The following is an 18768-nucleotide window of genomic DNA, read 5'->3' on the forward strand; positions in this document are numbered from 1 at the left end:
TTTATACACTTAGCAAAAAGGATGCTTTAGAGGATCTTCAACTCTCCTGACAGTATATAGAACCTTTAATTTGAAAAAAAAAAAAAACAAACAAACAAACAAAATGGGTTTGCTAAAGTGTCTTTCGAACCATTTTAGGTTCGTTAAAGTAGTTTAGAACGGTAAAAACAGAACCCTTCGGAAATATCCTCAACTGAGGCTTCTATAATACAGGACAGCCATGTCCCAGAACCATTTTTCTAAGAATGTACAACAATAATGTTTAAAAAAACATCAACTTGGGCATGTGCTTTCCTTTGATAATGATCTTTGCTCTCATAATTTATTATTGGTCTATTTTATTTTTAATTTATTTTATTCCTTTTTGCAATCAAAAAGATAGAAAAATACATTACATAAGAACAAAATACTAACAGAATTGCAAGAAAAAATAACAAGAAAACCCAAATTCAGTGACAGGATAGCAAAAGCGACAGGGCCACCGTAACTTTAGTACGAGGGTGATTAACGATTGGAATAATATGTCAGTTGAAGCTGTGGGTTCATAGTCAATTAATCAGTTCAAATCAAGACTTGAAGAACACTGGCAAAATCACCCCAGAAGTTTAAACCGTATGTAAGAGACTTAGACTTATTTGGGCGAATAAGCATTAATGCTTTAGCTTCAAGATCAAGGTAAATCAAGGTAACCCATAAAGGATGGTGCTATATTATGTACAAAAACATAAAAAAAGAAAAAGAAAAAAAACCAAACAAACAAACAAACAAACAAAAAAAAACCCGGGGCTTTCCTGCTGCAAGCTTCTGAGCTTTTAATGCTTTGCCCCAATTGTTTTTGTCAAAAGATTTTAAATTAATTTTGAAAAGAAATAAATGTTCATTGTTATCAATGAAAGAAAATGGACGTCTTATTGAATTTAAAATCAATGCCAAATGAAATAATTTACTTAACGTGAAATAAAAGATTAGCCCTAAGAATATTTAAATATCTAAGATTCATCATTATTGCAAATACGGTATGTTATACAAATGGATAAGAAATAGACCGCGGATTATGGGGTATAAAAACCAATAAGTCCACTGATTAATCTCAGGAAGAATAAACTGGGCATTAGCCTTGACAAAGGGTCACATTCGATATTCTCATAAAAAAATCACATTGAAATATACCTACCTATGTATAAAGCAACTGCTTTGTTACATTGAGAAAAAATGAAAATATATTCCTCTCGTGTTTGAGTTTCCACATATCCTCTATACAGGGAGTTCTATAGGGCCAAATTTCTGAAAATGGTCCGATCGATTTTAGCTAACAAATGAATGAAAATGTACAGTAATCAGCGAGCTACAGAGGGCGCGGCTCAACTCGTCCACACGCGGGTTCCATTAGAGACTGTTGCGACAATACGGTAAATTTCAATTTGTATATACATTAATTTTAGTAAAATTTCAAATTAATATATGTTAAAATATATATAATAATCATATTTTGTAACCGATAAATGAGTATCATACTGGTGATAGACTTATAAGCATCTGTACTAGTCAGTAGGGAGTCGTCGTTATGCCATGGTTGGCTAAGCTAGGCCCTAGGCTAGGCCTAGGCCTTCAGTCCTAGCCAGAACTACTTCCCGCAGCTCAGTGACTCTCCTCTCTAGTAAATGCAATGAGCAATCAATGTATACCGAGTTTCTAGGCCTAGATGAAATTTTAAAAGTTGTAGAGTAGTATATTATCTGAATATTATAGTATAAAATGAATTAACATTAAACGTAGGCCTATCTATATTTTAAGTATGAATATTTATACTAATAAATTTTACAATTCTTTTGTAGCATCAATATGTCGGGTTTCTTTAAAACTGGATCCTCCTCCGAGAGTGATCGTTCATCTGGAGATGAAGACGATATACCACAGCCAGTAGCAACAAATAAGTCTACTACTGCACGATTCATATATAGTGACGATGAAGAAGATACCAAGAGAATCGTCCGACCTGCTAAAGACAAAAAGTAATTACAAGAATGATAAGATAATACTTAAATGTTATGGAACTTTAATTGTCAAGTTAAAATATAAATACATAATCATTATATATTCCTTCAGCTGTGGAGCAATTTTTTTCCCAGTTGTCAGGAGCGGATTCAGAGGTGTCCGAAAGGGGAGCTGAAAGTGGGGCCGACCGAGGTATTACTACCCTAGGGGTCCGGCTTTTTAGGAGAAGTTACACTGAATACTGATGCAAAATGGAAATAAATATATATTATTATCATTAATGTACAAATATTTATGTTATTAATGTATAGACTATTCAACTGACGACTTACAACTTACAATTCTAACGGAAACCGAAAGTATGTTTATGATAATGTGTTACTGTATTTTATTGTATTTTTTATTTTTCAGGTTTGAAGAGATTAATGATGTTATACGTCAGATTAAGAATCACAAGAAGATTAAGGATATATCTAAAGTTCTTGGAGGGTTTGAGGATCTACTTAAATGTTTTCAGAAGAACAGAGCTGTATTGAGTGGTGATGAGAAAAAGCTACCTCGATTTTACATAAGGTCGCTTGTAGAATTGGAAGATTTCGTCAATGAAGTAAGACATATCATAGTTTCAAAACATTGTTTTGTATACACATGATAGTTAACATTGCCCTGCCAAATTTGATTTGATTGGAACTGCATTACAATATTGATGCTTTTAAATTTATAAAAATCACATTTTATTTTGTTGATTGTCATGATAAAAACTAAATTAGAATTGAACCAGTGACCATGGGAATGGTAACATGGCACCAGAATTACCAAATTAAACTTAATTAATGTTTGCTCAATTTCTCTCTCCTTGATTATAAAGTTCCTAGTAATTTTTACTTTGTCAGTTATTGTTGGTTTTTTGTATTTTAGTGTTGGGAGGATAAACGCAAGTTCAACAAGGTGAATGGAAAGTCACTTGCAACTCTACGTCACAAGCTCAAGAAGCATAACAGGGACATTGATGATGAAATCAAAGCCTATAGGGAGGTACGACAATCAAGGCTACTAAAATTACTTGTATTTAATTTTAGGCAGTGTAACTGTATATTTAGGCAGCAGTGTTTCTTTCTGTTTACACAACATTTTCGCTTTGGTTACATATACATACATTGTCCCTTTATCTTACACTTTGGTATGTCAGAGTCAGAGTGGTAATTCTTCAGCATTAATGTCAGATTTGAACCCAGGACTCTGAGATATGGGAAGGCAGGGACCTCAACCAACAAGCTAAAGTGCCACTTCTATATAAATTAATATTTGTTTCAAAATCAACTTCACATTATTTATGAGAAAATGAGAACTGGCTTGTAATGGCTAACTACTGATGCTTGACACTCTTATTAACCATAGTATGTATTAATATGTGTGTTTATAATAAATCAATTCATGGTTGGAGCTGCACATACTCATATTCGAAGTCAATCAACATTAACCTATTATGGTGTTTATATCGATTGACCTATATCCATTGATACGTGCATGCACATTTCGAAATACGAATTGGCTTTTTATACTATTGACATTTTTAGTACTGTATTTTAAAATTTTACATTTTCTCAAAATTTTAGAATCCTGATGTCTCAGATGAAGAAAAAGTGGCAGATGACGACGATGACGATGATTGTGAGTATGGAGAACTACTGAATACATTTCAGTAAAATACATTTCAGTAAAATATGAGAAAAAAGAAATTCAGAAACAAAGTTAATTTGAAATTGTGAGAGGGACCCTGCTTAACGGTAATTTAGTTCACTTGTGTTTCCCTGTCATGTTGTAAATTTTAATGTATTGAGAAATTTAATGAAATGAAAATGTCATTTACTTTCTCAGCATCAACTTATGAGGAAGATGGAATTGAGAAAAAAGTTGATATGAAGAAGGCACAAGCTGTAAGTATGGTATTGTTACATAAAGAGAAAGTTTTTGATGAAATTGATTGAAATAATTGATGAATGTTTAAAAAATCACACAAATACTTAAGCATAGTTCGGTTGGTAGAATGAAGTCTTATGGAATAAGGCCATAAAACCAGAGGTCCGGTATATGCATCTGCTTTGTGTGCATTTTAAAGAACCCATTGTGCCTTCCAAAAGAGTAGGTGGGGGGGTTACCCCATTGATCATAAACTTACTAATTTCCTCTCTACTACTGCTACAGTAGTCATGGACCACCTCCGCCCATATGTAATTTAGCACATTGATGCATGAGTTATAGGTTATTTTACTACACTTAACGATTATCCTATTTTTTTTAGTCACAGGATTTCGATAGTGATGACTTTGATTCAGATTTCCAAGATTCTGATACTTCCTCAAGTTCTAGTGATGAAGGAGAAGGAAGAACATTTACTGCTGCTTATTTTTTGAAAACGTAAGTCAGCTTTATTTCCACATACATGAGGTGTTGTCACAATTAAGTCTTTTGATGCCATGGCTTCAGAAAGAGTTTTTGACACATTCAAATCAATTACTTCGTAAGGTTGATTTTGGTTTTTTCTAGGTCAAGTAGAACTGGAGTATGATCGATTTTAAATTCAAATGTCTCTAAAGATAAACAACTTGTTTTTTTTATTTTTTATCAATTCTGAGCCTTACAAAATGTGCCTCAAACACTTTTTAATGTATATAAGTCAACTCAAAACGTTGCCTATCATGATCTATAAGTGAAAATTTAAAATTTAAAAATATAAATAATTTAAATATTCTGAAAGCCCATTGTGGTCAAAAAAAGACTTCAACAACAACAACAATAACAACAACAACAACATGACTTATGGATATTTGATCTTTCATTTATTTCTTTAACAGGGAGAAAACTTCAGTGGATAAGGATAAGCAGAGAGAGAAGGAAGAAAGACGACAACAGCGAGAATTAGAAAAGAAGAAACAAAGAGAAGAGGAAGAAGCTGAAGCTGGCGAATGGACGAAGGTTGACAAGGGCATTCCAGTGCATTCTGTAAGTATTTAAATAATGTTTAGAGAAATAATACCAAAAATAGTTTAAAATACTGATGTTGAGGTAATGAAAACGATAGATACTGAACTCACTGCCTACATGCATGCTTAGAGCACCATTATTTACGTTACATCTTCATAATCGAGAAATCAAATTCTATATCATCTAGGAAAAACCAAAGATGTTTGCTAAAGATGCTGAGATCACACATGCACTTGTGTTGAAAAAGTTAAACGAGATTACTGCAGCACGTGGCAAGAAAGGCACAGATCGCAAAGATCAAATTTCGATGCTACGAGAATTGAGAAAAATTGCAGACGAGAACAAACTGGGAGTTGGTATGGACTTGAAGATTTTGATGAACATAGGTTCATCAATATTTGACTACAATCCCAATGTAGCCAGTTGTATGAAAGACAACATGTGGGAACAGTAAGTACTTTTTCCTTTTTCTCTTTATTTCATTCAGTAGGCCCACAAAATACACCATACAGCAGCAGCCAATATATTCAATTCTGTAACGCTATGCAACCTGTTTTCACAGCATGGAACCACAGTTCTTCCCAAATAAGTGCCTGGCCGTTCCCTACGTTCATCTGATCTCAATTTAATTTCTGTCCCTCGCACCAACACCTGTCTCTTATACACATCTAGATGTGTATAAGAGACAGTTACAATATTGATGCTTTTAAATTTATAAAAATCACATTTTATTTTGTTGATTGTCATGATAAAAACTAAATTAGAATTGAACCAGTGACGGTTTTTTAAATGGCGCTATGTAAGTTCTTACCTTACCTTACCTTACAGTTGCCTGTGGCAGTAAAAACAGGGCCCAAATAAATAATTTGTTTCTTTTATAGTGTCTAAAATTTGTTATTTGTCAAGGAAACAATTCTTTGTCCAGTAAGCCAAGTGCAATTACTTGTTGCGTAATTATAAGAATGTTTGTTTCTTTTCACTTAGGACTATCAATTGGTATGAATGGTTTGGTGAGATTCATTCTAAAATTGGTACATGATAATGAAGAGTTTTTCAAAGCAATTCTTTTGTTATTTTGTTTACATAGATAATACAACATTCACCATTGACATCTCAAATGTCTCTTTCAGATGTTTGGAATTCATTAATGAGATGCTGGATATAGCTGCAAATAACATGGATATGGAGTTTTCCCAGGGTGCTTTGGATCAAGAACAGGTGGAGGTAAATGAAGACATCTAGAATACTTGAGCTGCAGGGGCTTCACCTACTCACACCACCAAACCTCTTAGGGTAGGGTGCCTAGTCACCCTCTGGCTCTCAAAAGTCCCCTGCCTCACCCTCCCAACATTCCTTAACCATCCTGAATGCCGAATTGCTCATTTTAAGTGTTTACGTCATCAATTTCTCTTGAGACAGATCTAATCGATTTTTTTTTTTTTTTAATTTTTTTTATTTACTGCAAAAGTTTTCTCTTTAGAGAGAGATAACATATGAATAGCATTATTCAAGATTCAAGAATCTTTATTTGTGTCCTTTCGGAAAATCGGTACATCACATCGCAAAAACAGAGTGAAAGATTAATTCAAAACAAGTACAAAAATATAATTATGATTAGCCCCTAAAACTTATTTGATATTTTGATTAGGAACTTGAATGAATAGTGGTACGAATGAGTTGAGATATCTATTTGTTCTACAGGTTTGTGATTTTAAACTTTTACCCGAGGGTAGCCAAGGAAAAGATGCATTTAGTGGATGGGAACTATCTGTTAAGACACTCTTTACTTTATCAATAATTTTAATCTCACAGATATCTAGTTGTCTGTTTTGTTGTAGAATTTTTCCAGCCTGATTCATAATACGTTGTATTCTGTTATAATCGATTTTTCTTAAATTACCAAAGCATATAAAACTTCCAAACAAAAGGGCGCTTTCAATAACAGAAGAATAAAAAATTCTCATTATACATCAATGTTGAATGACTGCAGTTTCCGTAAGAAATGGAGGCACGTCATTAATTGAGGTTGAAAATATCTTTTCGTTCAAATTCTCAATTGCAAGGTAATAACTAGCTGCTTCACACAAACTAAATTGGTTTCGTATTATTTCGATTCTTACACTTGTTAGACTGCCCCCTATTTCGTTGTTGGTTGTCCATTGACTGTCATTGAACGACTGGACAAGGAGTATGTCAAAATACTGCAGAATACTGATGCACATTCAACAGAATATGTTGTAAGGTTAGTAACTCTCAGTCATAGGTTAGTAACTTTTTATCAGGGTTTGTACAAAAAGCAATAAACAATATTATAATTTGAAAAATATTTGTGGCAAAGACAAGCCAGACCAGTCACTCATCGCAAAAACCGATTTTGAGTTATTAATACAGTGTTAAAGAGTAAAATAATAGCTATAAAATGGTAAAAAAATCATTTAAATCGGACATTTCCTTATGAAGTTACAAGCGTTTAACCACACAGCTGTTTAAAGAACAATATATGAGAAATCAGCCTTCAAAGTTAATGATTTCAGGCATTTCTCATGCAGAAACTATCTTTAAATCCTTAAAAAGTGTTGTTTTAACATTGAAAATGGGGAAAATAACAGCATAGGATTGTGTGTAGATATATAAAGTTTAGTTTAGTGCAATAAAATAGATTTTTAAAAATTTGACATTTTAGCATGTCTTGGCCATTTTCTCTGAAACACGATTTGCGACGAGTGACTGGTTTACCATTCCATTCCAATTCTAGAGAATACATTTTTCTGGTACTTTTTTTAGACTCCAGGACGAGGAGACACTTTGCGGCATTATTGACCGTCTACAGAAATACATGGAAGTGAAGGGAACACCAGCTGAAATATGCAGAAATTACTTGTTACAGATTGAGCATATGTACTACAAGGCAAGTTATGTATAGTCATTACATTATTAGCAGATTCTCCCATATAGAGGGCAACAGATGATCACTTAGTATTAGGGATTGCTGTTGCTTCTGCTTATTTACAATGAATGTAACTTTTTCTTGTAGTATGACTACAAAAATATGAAAGGATCGAAAGAAGACACAACGAAAAAAGAGGAAAAAGAGCAGGCTGATAATGGGGAAAAGAAAGATGATGAGAAGGAGGATGAGGAGAAGGATGAAAAAGAGGAGGAAGAAAAGAATGAAAAAGTTGATGAAGAAAAACCAGAAACACAGAAAGGTCAGTGTTCAACAATTTTAAAAATGTCATTCAGTACCTTCACAATAATGCAAGTGCTGTGTTTTCTGTTGGCTTTTAGATGTGGCTTTACAAATCTTCTATATTTATTATTATTACGAAAGCTCACAGTAAGTTTACATTAATTGTTCTTGGTTTATTATTGATGAAACAAATCTACATTTATTAAACATTTTTATTGTTAATCTTACACAGAGAGTGTTGCAGATTTTATGGATCGTATGTGCAAGTACATTTACACTAAGGACTCCACAAATCGCATCCGTACGCGTGCAATGTTGTGTCACATCTACCATCACGCCATGCATGACCGTTGGTACAAAGCACGTGATCTGATGTTGATGTCACATTTACAAGACAACATTACCCATTCGGATATCCCTACTCAGGTAAGGTTTCCAATGTAATACTGAAGTTTATTATCTGACGATCTATTGCCATTGTTTGTTTTACACCCCTCAAAAATAATAGGACCATCCATCTCAGCTAACGACCACATATGCATCCTCATTCTGTTGTGAAATTAATTCTGAACATCATAAAATTAACCAAGACATGGTTACTGGTAACAAGTGTCCACCAAATGTATTATAACAAAAAAAAAAAAAATACAATAGTACAATACAAAGACAAGCAACTGCTTAAGCAATTGAGATTGCTGTTATGTTAAATTATTACTAACATTGAAAATTTTATTGTGTAGATTCTCTACAATAGAACTCTAGTTCAGCTTGGTCTGTGCGCCTTCCGTCACGGTAATGTGAAAGATGCCCACAATGCACTGCTGGACATTCAGAGTGGAGGGCGAGCAAAGGAGCTCTTAGCTCAGGTAGGGACATTATCAAAAAGTATACTATTGTAAGTCATTAGATTACTATTGGTATCCATTGGATATGCTACTAGTTATTAACTAACTTAATTAACTTAGGTAAAATAAAGGTTTATTCATTAATGATGTTATCAGCTGGGCGCCTTAGGCGCTGTTCAGTTGGATGGAGAAAGGTGTAACAGATGGAGCTAACGGGCAGATAAGAAAGAGTAGGATGAGCTTTATGTCGAGAATAATAATTATTTGACGTTTATTTTGTTGAATATATTATTTCCTTGTTTTTCTAGGGGTTGCTGATGCAGAAGCAACTGGAGCGTAGTCCAGAGCAAGAGAAAATTGAGAAGCGTCGTCAGATGCCGTTCCACATGCATATCAACTTAGAGTTACTAGAGTGTACTTACCTGGTGTCAGCTATGCTTATTGAAATTCCTTACATGGCTTGTAAGTGCCCTGCATGAATTACACATAAAGATAAGCAATAGATATGAATATTAGTATAGATTTCAAAATACAAACATAACAAAATGTGTACCAATTTTCTTCAACCATATTCACTTTTTGTTCTCTTAGCTCATCAATTTGATATTCGCCGAAGAATGATTAGTAAAAGTTTCCACCACCAGCTCCGATTGAGCGAGCGACAACCACTCGTTGGTCCACCGGAGAGTATGCGTGAGCATGTGATGGCCGCTTCGCGAGCAATGCGGCTTGGAGACTGGAAGGCCTGCCGCGATTTCTTGATTAATAAAAAGATGATGACTAAGGTTTGGAGCCTGTTCCACAACAGAGATGGAGTACTGGAGCTTCTTACAAGGTAATAATATCTTTTGGTTTTTTGTTTTATTCTTGTTTGATCACAAACAGGCTCAAAGTATGAACTAATGTTCAATCAATGAATCAGTCAGTCACTGGCATTTTTTTGTTGTGATAAATTCTATGGCTCAGGCAGTGTCTATATGCTATAAGGCCTTACTCACCATAACACGCACCTACCAAGGACACAACCCAAGTAACCAGCCTTAGACTCTCTGCCATATGCTTTTGTTCAACATTAAAACTTGTGTTTACTTTTTTTAGGAAAATCCAGGAGGAGAGTTTGAGAACATACTTATTCACATATGGAAGTGTCTATGATTCCATCAGGTAAAATTTATCATTATTATTTTATTTATTATTTATACTGGAGAACCTGTTAATTAGCTCACAATTAGGCTTAGTGGTGGGTTCTGGATCTTTTATTATAATATATCAGTGGAAAACATCTGAACTACAAAGGTTTATCTTCAATTCAAATACACTGTCTGATTTGGAAAGTAGTACTTTGAGTTGTATACACCTCCAAATCTAGTATCAATTTACTGCTTCCTTATCCTGTAATACATTTACAGAAATAAAGATCTGTGCGTAAATTTCATTAACTAGCTGTACTAATTGCAAATGTGTAAATTCTTTCCTCAGCATGGTGACACTCTCTGAGCGATTTGAAATCGATAAAGCTGTTGTGCACAGCATTATCAGTAAGATGATCATCGGCGAGGAATTGAGCGTATGTATAATTTTTATCAACCCATATGTAGACAGCATGTTGCACACTGGTGCTTGTATAGTTCATTTTAACACATTCGCTGCCATGACGGGATTACTCGTCTTGCAGTATGTGTTATGATATTGGTGGCGCTCTCAGGACCATAACTGCATGCACTTGAGCAACACCTCAGGAATGCACATGATAATCTAAAAATAAATGCTAGGTGTTAGTTGTGATTTATTATGTACAAGGAAATATTTCTACTTTGTTTGTGTCCCCTTCACTTCCCTTTGAAAACAGTAACAACTAATTCTTCCATTTCAGGCTTCATGGGACGAACCTGCTGCAACGATTGTGATGCACAGATGCGAACCAACTCGCATACAAACGTTAGCACTGCAGCTTGCTGAGAAAGCCAACAACCTGGTCGACAACAACGAGCGTCTGATGGAACATGGTGGCGTTGATGGACGAAGCCGGGGTAACGATGATCGTGATGGCCGACAGCAAGGTCGTGGAAAACAATATGGGAATAAGAATTATCCAAACCGCAATTACCAAGGAGGAAACCGTACATACGGCAACAGATCCTCTAACTATCAAGGTATTACATGTCATATCATTTATATCGTCATTCACATAAAATAATACAAAGAACGTAAACGTAAAAATCATGACAAGTATGCCAACAAAACCTCAGCTGATAACCCAACAGGATTGCTCAAAAGTAAACAAGTTCACTGTCATGGAGCTCTCCGGATATCAGCTAATCACATTAAAAATTATTTCATATTACATAATATACAGGTTTATGTACATATCGGTAAAAGTGTATATAAAAATTCATACATACATGCAGCAATTTCTAGTACTGCAGTGGTTAATTGAACCAGTCTTCTACATTTTCAGTGTGCTCCCCTTCACTGTGAGGGAGCTAACCAACAGCCTGGCGGATAATACCATAATAATATTTATTTAGCAAAGTAAAAGTACAATCTTGCTGGGAGCCAGGACAAAAACCTAAACAGATATGCATAAAATTGAAATAGATTGCTGCAATGCAAACATGTATCTGCTCAAAGGAGTAATTTTCTTTATCATTCCACTTGCAGGTCGGCGACGTAATCAACGCTATTGAGAATATGCGGCTATATATGATGGCGTCCTCACCAGAGTCTGTTGAACTAACTTATGGCTACCCATGAACTGCAAATTCATCTGGAAAATCCTGAATTATATTATTACTTTAAGTCATGACAAATAACTGAAATTATTCAGCATCACAAATTTACTTCTCCTGAACTACCTAAGATAATTATAATTTCAAACTAGCTACCACACAGGTCTAAGCAAATTTGGTACCAAGATGTAGACTGCCTTTTTTTTATAATTAAGAATCGATTTCTCATGGAATATTCTTCATTATTTTTTATATGTCAAGACAAGATGGCACAGTACAATACAATATCTTCGTAAATAGATTTGTAAAAATAAATTAATTGGAGCAATTAAAGATTTTTTTTTCCATTTTCAAAATGTGGGTATGTGTGCTATATAAATCATATTTATTATTATGGCTCATTATCCACACAATACAGTTTGGTTAGTAAAATGGCAATCAATGATTGGTTAAGGTATGACATTTTTCAATAAAAGCTCGTTTTTTTTAGTCGGGCTTGGACAACACAAACTATTACACAGAGGTAATCTTTTGTATGAATTTGTTTTCATTTATTATTTTAGAAAAATATCATTACAACATAATATTACATAAGTGATTGTCAAGGCTTGAATCGGTAATAAACAATATAAAAATAAAAATCTTGCCTCCTACTTGTCATCTTTTGAGAGTTCTGTTGTATGCCAGGTCAATTTGATATATTCAACAAAATATTGTCATATGATTTAATAAAATTGGATTTTGGTGATAATTCATTCAGAATTACTAATAGAACCCATTGCATATTTTGAAAGAGTAGGGAGTTACCCTGATGCTATGATTCATTTCAGGCTATTGTGGAATGATTACTATTAATAACATGTTAAGACTTATATAGCGCTTCACATTATTAAACCCCCCCCCCCCCAATTGGATTAAACGCCTATGGAACACAATCCAAGCTCCCTTGGGGAGTATTTCTTAACGTTGCAGCAGCTACATCATCGTGCATTTCGGCATTTAACCCTACCAGGTACCCATTTATGCTCCTGGGTGGTTAGCAGCAATGCAGATAAAGTGCCTTGCCCAGCAAGGGGATTGAAACCTCAACCTCAAGTTTGGGAAAACAAACCGTTCTAACTGCGCCAAACCACTTACTCAAATTACAGTGGCTATGTTGTTATGCACCATGCCCATGCGCAATTCAGCACGATACTGCGAGTTATGGGTTATTTCTTAACTATACCTATATAGAGGCGATACAGTATATATTTTCGGACATTAACTTTAAAATGATCATACTTTAACTATAACTAGGTTATAATTTCATCTACATATTATTAATTACTCATTTAAAGACAGCACCATCAATTACAGTATAGGAAAGCTTTTGGTCATGAGATAAAACCCTGCATCTGAACCGCCAATTCACTCCACTCACTAACCATTTTTTAGTACCCTGGAACTCGGCTGCTGGTTCTCCAATGATAAATTAAGAATCATCATCATAATGAATCTGATACGTTCAACAGTCATTGAATGAACCACCCCCCATCCACACATTAAAATATGCTGTCTCCTAGAATGAAATCACCATTTCTTGGATCGGAAATACACTACAAAACAAAACATTTTTCCTAAATGTGTATGTTTACAGGTGGTTTATTAAATTGGTTCTTAAACAATATATTAAAACCTTTTAAACACAGTTTCTTTTAAATGTAAAATAATTGCATTTATCCTTTAAAAAAAATTGCTCTTCAGAGAAGCTTTGGCTGAATATAAAGTGAAATCTCTCTTTGAAAAAAGTTTCTAAAAAATTGGCCAAGCTGATGCATCAACTCTCTACTTTTGCCTTCGATCCAGTTAATTTCCATGACAAAATTTCCATCCACCATTTTGATTCCAAGAAAACACTTGAAAAGGAATTCCATTTTATCCTCATCATTGTTACTAGTGTCATTAATTGTAGTGTCTGCCTTTTGATCACTATGCTCTGCTATTTCCGTGTTTTTGTCATTCTTTAGTCTTTGTTGTTGTCTTCGTTTCTGTCTTTGTTTGGACCATGTGTTCTTGGTTGCTGTTAGTTCGTACCGAGTCAATGCTGCTGCATTTTGGCTTTTGATAAACGTTATCTAAAAGCAAAATGATAGAAGGAATTTAGTTTATACATTAATGTGCAAGGTGAAAATTGCGCTTCGTGACAGTGTCTGTAACTACAATTTACTGTCAACTATTCTGGCAACCCAGATCATCATGGAAGTTACAATACTCTCAGGTTAATCTGCATTAGCATTCTAACCTATCAAGTACCTAATCTGGGTTCGAGAAAGACAACATGGGTAATGTGCCTTGCCCAGTCCCAGACTGTGTCATCAAAGCTGGAAGGCATCCAACCAGACAAAACAAGATTCTAATGTTTCATGGCAAGAAATGATGACCAATTAACATTAATACGATAACATACATATCTAATACTGCATTTAATAACAGCAAAGCTCTTATAATAATAAGATAGCATCTTCTGTGTGCAAATTCTATAATAACACAGTGTAGGGCACCTCTTGTGATTACAATTGCTTTTGAGCTTTTACATCTATGATCTACGAGCAAATTCTGGAACAACCACCATGGTAACAACTAGGATGCCTTCTCAATTACAATTAATTTCTATTGCTTTCTGCGTGAATGGCACTTGGAGTATGTTGCACGCAAACCCGCACAGTGCTATCTTGTTATAAGATCTTTGTTAACAGTTAATGTATCTAGGAGCAGTATTTTTTTTTTCCTGATAATTGAAGTTACTAGTACTTATTATAAATTATTAGCTCTCAACAAAGTTATTGATACAATATTTTTGTATATAATTAAGTCACAAAAATTGCACATGCAAAACTTTATAAGATGTTTTTAAAAGTGGATTGCTTCCATTCATACCTCAAGATTTCTTAAACATTTCTTGATCTCTTTGGTTAAAAACTTGACCATGTTCAGTTGACCTTTGGCCTTTGGGTGGGTGCTGAGTACCTTTTCAATGTACTTTGGTGGAACAGGTATTGTTAATGGAGGCTTCTCCTTTGATGGTTTGAAGCGTTTGGCAGGGGGCTAAAAATCAAGAATATAGGAACACTTTTTGATATTAAAGTTTAAACATAGCCAGCCACCGGTCTAGGACAACAGATGTACAAACAAATTAACAGTAAAGACGATATTGTCAGCATCTGACCTTTGACATTAAAATGATTAAGGCTTTTGAAGAAATTCTTAATTCTTACCAGTATGTCCACTTCTTCATGGAAGGTCCAAGCAATACCCCATCTCATTGTTCGCCCTTGACAAAATTCAGTTGTCGTGAAATGTGATATCTACAAGCAAATATATGTTAATTAAAGATTTGGCCAAGTAAAAAAAAAATGTAGTTTCTCATCCACACTTCTGAAAAAAAAAGAAAGGCATTTTATTTTGGCCGTCATGATGGTAGTGACAATGAATCTGATCTACACAGGCCAAAATAGAGGCAAATTACAACTACAGCAATATGCTATACAGTACATTAGTTAAAAAATATATGTTAATGAAACCAAACAATGCTGGACATTAAGGAAGTCATAAAAAACTGGCAGGAATTTAGTATATAGGAAAGCCATCCTGATGAACCCTGGTGTGGACAGCATTTAGTAATGCCAAATTAATGCTGGGCATAAGTCTAAAGGCAGAAACTGCCGGGTTAACTTATAACTGCTGAGCAGTTTGATTGTTGTTGTAGCCTACGTAAAAGGTAGGGCAGGAGAATAACCCACAACTCACAGCGTCATTTTGCTGAATTGCGTATGGGCGTGGTCCGAGTCTACCTAGCAGCCGTAAAGAAGTGCTTATAGTAGCTACATGTTCAAAATATTCCACAGCAACAGGGGCTAAAATGAACCATAGCATCGGGGTAACCCTGTAAGTCCTTATCCGAGAAGACTTAGTCCTACCAACCAAACCCTGGGCGAGGAGCTGCTGGAACTAACACCGAAGTTATCCCTGTAGTTAGCAGCGCCCCTGCTTTACCACTCGGCCACTCGACTTGCCTATATTTTCTTTGCTTAAATTATTATGATTAAATTCTGTAAAATACCTTATGTTTGTGAAGCTCCTGTTTTAACAGAGGAAGACTTGTTTTCTTGCCAACCATTGAAGTGAACCATCTACAAAATTCACAAAATATTCTTAATTTATAACAATAAAACAATAACAATAATTATAATAATATATTTAAATAATGACACATTTAAGAATCAAAGTACTCACAATATTTTTTGCCTGAGTTTCAAACTATCTTGAATCATCCTTTTAACAAACTCCACTTCGCCACCATCAGCTATGCATTCAATCTCAGATGCAGTACACACTGACTTGGGCTCTGCTCTTTCCATGGTTCTTGACATTATACCCTGAGCTTCTAACATGTTGCCAAAGAATGGAGGGTTGCACATCGTGAAATGGTATGACGTTCGAGGATTATCGGCCACAATTTCTAATAGCATTGTATTTTCAGCTGCTTCATACACTAAAATAGAAAAGAACATTAATATTAGATTAATAGTTGAAATATGAATATTTTAATATTAGATTTTTTACATTAGAAATGTGAATGCACATATGAAAATCATATACATACTGTTAACATTGTCAATTTTGCCTTATCTGGTTTTATACAACACTAGCATTTCAAAACATTTCTACTACTGTATAAGCAAACCAGAAATAAAAGTGTTTTGTATTATGGGAATAAAATCAGGAAGACAAAGAAAGCAAAACTACCAACAAAATTGAGGGAGGCCTACACTGAAGGCAAGGAAGAATTAGCTGGACAAGCAAGCATCAGTAAATGGATAAAGTTGAAGAATGGCACAGTAGAGGACAGCAACACTACATACATACAAACTATAGGCATAAGTTTTGTAAACAGTTCTAATTAATTTTAGCTAATAAATACCCAATAATAAATTTAATTACCTTTTATATGATCTTCAGCATTATTTGCTTGTACATTTTCCTTTGCAAAATGGAGAGACAGCGCATCGACTTCAGATGCAACAAATTTCCAGCCGTTCGTCTTAAATCCAAGAAGCGGATAAATACATGAGGCCCCACTACCTAAGTACAAAAAAAAACTCAAAATTGTCATGGTTAGGATTCTATCAGTTAAGCAGATTTTCCATAAGATTGCTGCACACAATCGCCAACAGTCTTTCGTGACCTTTCCTGTTTAATCTTCAAGGTCGGCTGATAGTCAGGGACCCTCTTAAATAATGTGATACTTTAAAAACAAATTGTCATTACAAGGCTGAGGGAGTAGAGATGCTGTAAATTTGGGAGACAAAATCCTGTGTTGTCACAGAATTTGAACCCAGAACCCTGGGATTGGAAGGCAAGCATCTTAACCACCAAGTTTACTCTCAGATTAAAATCCTAATTCTCTTTTTCAATCATTTTTCTTTCTTTATTAAATTTCTCTACCTTTACAATTATAAAAATATACAACATTGCCATGGTAGGCAGAGCGGAACCAGCACAAACATGAAAATCCATAAATCGGGCATAAATTGAAAATTGGTGTACAGAGTACGACAGTATGTAATTTCTTGATAGATGCACAGTATTTGTTAATAATTAACATATGTCTAGTACACAAAATATGTATTGGAGTTAAATTTGAAGATTCGTACCAATGTCAATGCCAGTAACCTCTTCATCTGTTGAAACCTTGCTCTTGGCCAACAAATCTTCAATCCACAGAATATAATTCAATCTCAAAGGCACTGTTGGAATTATCCTGTCAATTGGTAGATGCACATCCAGTCCGAAGTCTTCTTTCAACAGAGTACAGGTCAACGACCTCAGTGCCTCGGGATCCTTGAAGTCAATGCTGACCTTGCCAGATGAAGAGGTTGACGTGTGGTTTTTGAATTCTGGGTATTTTTCGGACAGCTTAGAAAAGTCTGGTGGATTGTCAAAGTACTTGTTTCTTGGGTGCATGAACTTGTTCAACGCCATCCTCTTTACAAAAAAAAAAGAAGATCAAGGACTTCCAAATTTCTATAATTATTTTATTATGTACTCTTTTGGTTGTTCAAAATCTCTCCCTGTGGAACCCTACCAACAGAGATTTTCCTTTGATCGTCCTGGGCCCAAGTCATCCTCATCAGTGCAATTAATCAACTTTACAGTATGGTACTAGTACTAGTAGTCGGCCCCTTGGTTCGGAACCCTCACCGTTTGACATGTTGGACCTCTTGTCGGAAAATTTCAGGAGCCACGGCTGGATGTCATGCACCGAAAAGGACTAGTTATAGGCCTAGGCAGGGTAGACCATAGGCTAGGCTAGTCCACACGAGTCAACCAATGCCTGAAAACGCTGGCCTCACATCAACGACATTGTCTAGGCCTAGCACCTAGGCTTACATCATAGAGAAAGAAGCAGTAGGCTCAGGCCAAGCGGCTCCTGGCTAGGCCCTAGGCCTAAGCAAGGCCCGCTTGCCCTTGTCCTACAGAAAATCTATTTACTGACCTTCTAGGCCTAGGCTTACGTAGGAAGCATACGTTATAAACGAATAATATATATGACACATACTTACGTTGCTACACTTAATGGTCTTCTTTTTTAAGTATTCTATAATTCATCACCGCTTTTTCGGCTCACTAATTGTTTTTACAAACGTTTTGACAACGCTAGAGTCGGACATGTGTGTTTAAAGTTCTATCGCTTCTCATTATACGCCCTCTACGACTTGCAAAGTTTTTGATGTTGATTAGACCATGCATATAGAGAATGTTCTATTTTCTCTATGATTAGGCTACTGTATATTAATACTCTAGTCTATTTTAATCTTCAATAACTCAAATGAGATTTATCATCACTGGTCAGTTATACGTTTGATTGACACTCCGGAGGGTCCATTAAGCCGATCTTTATCATCAAATAAAAAGTACGGAGAGAAAAGTATGTTTATCAATTCAAATCATAAATGACTACTGAAACAGACAATAGCTTAGGATT

At 35.0% G+C, this 18768-nt stretch overlaps 2 protein-coding genes across 4 annotated transcripts; one reads left to right on the forward strand and one right to left on the reverse strand.

The window, feature by feature from the left end:
- Positions 1 to 1327: 1327 nt before the first annotated feature.
- On the forward strand, positions 1328 to 12385 carry LOC117118758 (eukaryotic translation initiation factor 3 subunit C-like). The gene is made up of 21 exons (XM_033263448.1): positions 1328 to 1409; positions 1836 to 2012; positions 2407 to 2602; positions 2914 to 3030; positions 3612 to 3666; positions 3874 to 3932; positions 4298 to 4413; positions 4851 to 4998; positions 5168 to 5430; positions 6111 to 6204; positions 7110 to 7222; positions 7765 to 7888; positions 8015 to 8189; positions 8403 to 8596; positions 8911 to 9036; positions 9324 to 9477; positions 9607 to 9850; positions 10114 to 10179; positions 10495 to 10582; positions 10889 to 11168; positions 11677 to 12385. Exons 2-21 carry the CDS (start codon positions 1843 to 1845, stop codon positions 11700 to 11702), a joined length of 2808 nt encoding a protein of 935 aa, XP_033119339.1. The 5' UTR covers positions 1328 to 1409; positions 1836 to 1842; the 3' UTR covers positions 11703 to 12385.
- Positions 12386 to 12793: 408 nt separating this feature from the next.
- On the reverse strand, positions 12794 to 18503 carry LOC117118759 (RNA N6-adenosine-methyltransferase mettl16-like). Of its 3 annotated transcripts, none has more exons than XM_033263449.1 (8): positions 18347 to 18503; positions 17438 to 17768; positions 16725 to 16865; positions 16017 to 16275; positions 15844 to 15913; positions 14999 to 15088; positions 14661 to 14828; positions 12794 to 13858 (listed from the first exon to the last, which is right to left on the reverse strand). In XM_033263449.1, the coding sequence occupies exons 2-8, from the start codon at positions 17763 to 17765 to the stop codon at positions 13484 to 13486; spliced, it is 1431 nt and encodes a 476-aa protein (XP_033119340.1). In that variant the 5' UTR covers positions 17766 to 17768; positions 18347 to 18503; the 3' UTR covers positions 12794 to 13483. The 3 variants fall into 3 exon arrangements, with proteins under 3 accessions (XP_033119340.1, XP_033119341.1, XP_033119342.1); XM_033263450.1 differs by having other exon boundaries at positions 18343 to 18498; XM_033263451.1 differs by having other exon boundaries at positions 18280 to 18453.
- Positions 18504 to 18768: the final 265 nt, after the last annotated feature.

This window comes from Anneissia japonica, unplaced genomic scaffold, assembly GCF_011630105.1.
Source record: "Anneissia japonica isolate Jap-2015-1 unplaced genomic scaffold, ASM1163010v1 scaffold2069_len581484_cov189, whole genome shotgun sequence".
Classification (NCBI taxonomy): domain Eukaryota; kingdom Metazoa; phylum Echinodermata; class Crinoidea; order Comatulida; family Comatulidae; genus Anneissia; species Anneissia japonica.

What these genes read in the sequence shown, in the direction of transcription:
- LOC117118758 (XM_033263448.1), top strand. Translation starts at nt 1,843, where the DNA reads ATGTCGGGTTTCTTTAAAACTGGATCCTCCTCCGAGAGTGATCGTTCA. An exon ending in AGGGCATTCCAGTGCATTCT is followed by an intron (nt 4,999 to 5,167) that starts GTAAGTATTTAA and finishes TATATCATCTAG; the next exon opens with GAAAAACCAAAGATGTTTGC. An exon ending in TCAACAGAATATGTTGTAAG is followed by an intron (nt 7,223 to 7,764) that starts GTTAGTAACTCT and finishes TACTTTTTTTAG; the next exon opens with ACTCCAGGACGAGGAGACAC.
- LOC117118759 (XM_033263449.1), bottom strand. Translation starts at nt 17,765, where the DNA reads ATGGCGTTGAACAAGTTCATGCACCCAAGAAACAAGTACTTTGACAAT. An exon ending in AGGAGCTTCACAAACATAAG is followed by an intron (nt 15,089 to 15,843) that starts GTATTTTACAGA and finishes ATTTGCTTGTAG; the next exon opens with ATATCACATTTCACGACAAC. An exon ending in AATGTTTAAGAAATCTTGAG is followed by an intron (nt 13,859 to 14,660) that starts GTATGAATGGAA and finishes TTTTGCTTTTAG; the next exon opens with ATAACGTTTATCAAAAGCCA.